The sequence below is a fragment of the Crocodylus porosus genome, unplaced genomic scaffold (assembly GCF_001723895.1).
Source record: "Crocodylus porosus isolate Cpor-Errol unplaced genomic scaffold, CroPor_comp1, whole genome shotgun sequence".
Lineage (NCBI taxonomy): Eukaryota > Metazoa > Chordata > Crocodylia > Crocodylidae > Crocodylus > Crocodylus porosus.
Window position 1 is genome coordinate 10650333 of NW_017728921.1, and position 2834 is coordinate 10653166.

The window sequence follows — 2834 nt, forward strand, 5'->3', positions numbered from 1 at the left end:
AGTGCTGCCTAATCTAATGCTGCTGACATGACTTTGCTAGGAAACAGCTGCTGCAGTCACAGCTGCGGCTTTGGGCAAAGTAGAGTCTGAGGGAAGGCACGAAAGGAGTGGGGAAGAGGTCTTCGTGGCTGCAAGTAGAGTAAGAGGCCCCTATGCCACTACCTGGAGGGAAGGAGACTGGACCAGGGCCCAGCAACCTGGGAAAGGGAGGGTAGATTGGGACTGTGATTTGTGTTTACCATGAGGAATGCTCTATGGGGGAAAAAAAAAAGAAAAGACCAAGCAGCCCCCAACTAAGCAATATGAAAATGGTGATTAAAGTTTCCATCGGCAGATCCGCTCCACCTTATTTTGACAGGCTGGCTTTTATCATCTCTCAACATGAGAGAAGTCCCCCACCTCCCCTATTGCTTCCAAACTAAGATGCATTCATTCTGAAAGGGATGCACTGCATTTCTTCCCCTTATCAGCAGCAACAATAGGTTGGGGCTGCATAATCAGTCCTGCTTGTAATTGTCACCTGTTCCATTTTCCAGCTGAACAAACAAAGGCAGCTCCTGCTACTAATCTGCAGACACCCCTCACTGATACTTAGGGAAACCAGATTTCTCCTTGGGTCATTCTACCCCGCAAGGCACCGAGACTGGTAGGAGGAGAAAACAGTTTCCAAATGCATTGCGTGTTTCAGGAGATATATGCTGAGGCTTGATAAGGCAACACGTGCTAAGCCTTCTAATTGTGTAACTCAGCGCAGACCAAGTTTGCAGCAGAAACACCCAGGCAAATATTGATGCATGTGAGAAAAATGATGAGATTGGAAAAGCTTGATGGGAGGAAGGCAGCTGAGCCAGACTGAGGAGGAAAATCAAAACCTGCCTATTGTTACTCTGGCATTTGTGCTTGAGACAAGTTTGTTCAGTTTGCCAGGGGGAATGAGCAATGACACAGGTCCCTGGGGAAGGCAAGGTGAAGATCTTAGGAGTTAATCAGCCACAGGTTGCTAGCAGACCACCTCCCGTTTATACTCCTGGTAATTGCAGCATTACTGGTAGTTAGTATTTCTGGATTATCTCACTTAGGTGCCTAATTAGGGCTGGATGAATATAGTTTAACTGGTTTGTTTCCCCCTTGCTATTGCTGGATTGAATAGTTTAACTGTTACCTGGTTTTTGTATGGTTGAAGAGCAATGGACAAGCCTAGCTGGTTACCTCCCAGTCCCAGTCCCTGTTCTGGTTCCTTGTTATTATTACTGGCACCCCAGGGGCCTGTTGTGCGAGGTGCTGTGCTGCACATCACATGAGACCATCCCTGCCAGCAGGCATTTACAATGTAGTAGACAAGACACATACAGATGAAGGAAGTCCCTGCTTCCATCTTACGCCTGAATTGAGGCCCTGAAAGACCAGATCCTCCAAGATTGTTCATTGCCTAACTTGGGAAGTAACTTGGAAGTCAGCTACCTCGGTACCAAAAGGCAAAGGGCAGCCTTTCCCTCAGCTTTATTGCGCCAGCTCTTCCAGCACTACTTTCTGTTTATATAATGTCATTGTTCAGAGCAAGAGCTCTCCTTGTAGATCCTGAGATACTTTCTCCTTCTCTCTCCACCCCTTCAGCCTATTAGTATATATTTAGCTGCACTACGTTGAGATCAGGTGGGTTAGGAAGGCGAGCAGGGTCCTTTATTTATGCAATCAGAGGAATGAATACAGAAATTAAGGCCCTTTAATTAAGTACAGGAGCACTCAGCTTAGTAGAGCTCTGCTCAGGCTTCTGGAAACCTTGGGGTCATGAGAGAGACGCTCAACGGCTTATCAAAGGAGCTCCTTTATGATCATTGCTTTTTCTCCTGTAATTACTCACTTCTGCACTAGCAACCCGTCCTAATGCTGGGCAGTTGCAGAGACCAGAACATGACTTACTCTCCGAGTAATGCCGGTAATGCTTATTGCTGCTCATGTTCTTTGTCCCTTTATTATTATTTTTTTTGCAACTTATTTTTTTGCCCATTTCTTTTCACGAGGCACTTTATTTTTCAGCCCTATGTCAGAGAAAATGCCTTTTTAACCCGATTTAACAGGCACACGTGTTGTGTTTTCTGTGCTGTGCGCCGCGACAAATAATGACTAAAAGGAGGGTCAGAAGTTTAGCTACAGCAATCACACAGTACAGTTTTCTGGTCTGCTTCTTACCAGGATATAGCTAACTCCCCTGTAGCTCGGTCCATGGATTCATCGCGAAAACACCGCCCGTCTCCTCCAATACTCGTGCCTGGGGACATGTGCAAACGCCCAATGACTCGGGCTTTTCACTTTGCTCCCGCTGTCAAAATAGCTAGTTTTGCCCGATAGCAGATATACCCCTCCCAATGCAGCATTTCACCTTGAGGTTTTTTTTTTTTTATTATTATTTTTTATTTTTTACCAAAAAAGCGATGCTGTTTTGAAAGGCCTGCAGACATTCAGGTACCCTCCGTCCCACTGAATAGCACCTCGCCCCATGCACACGTGCAGCAGAAAGAGAGCTCTACTTGGGGTTACCGGGAAAGGTTTGGGGTGCAAGGAGTCACTCCAGGATCGCACTCACGCAGCATTTCTTCACCTTTGCCTACTTGGCAGCTCTTCCGGCGCTGACGAGCCGCGCCGCAGGGGGGGGCGACGCGCAGCTCCTCTGGCCACGCCCCCCTCGCGTCAGGCGGCGCTCCGTTCCCCGCGGCGCCCGTAGGGGGCTTGTCCCTGCCCGGCGCCCGTAGCGAGGCCCCGCCCCTCGGCCCTTCCGCGTGCCCATGTGGTCCCAGCTGGCCAGCCTGCGCGTAAGTGGCGCCGCCGGGATGCGG

At 48.9% G+C, this 2834-nt stretch overlaps 1 protein-coding gene across 2 annotated transcripts in view; it reads left to right on the forward strand.

The window, feature by feature from the left end:
• Positions 1-566: 566 nt before the first annotated feature.
• The window catches only part of PUS1 (pseudouridylate synthase 1), an 11608-nt gene continuing 9340 nt past the window's right edge, over positions 567-2834 (forward strand). The window contains exon 1 of one of the 2 annotated variants that reach the window (XM_019538986.1): positions 567-646. Coding sequence is in view for 1 of the 2 variants with exons in the window: in XM_019538985.1 (XP_019394530.1) it covers positions 2784-2810 (27 nt within the window). In the remaining variant the exon portion in view is untranslated. Of the gene's footprint in view, positions 647-2736; positions 2811-2834 lie in introns of those variants that run through there. The other variant, XM_019538985.1, reaches the window with a different exon arrangement.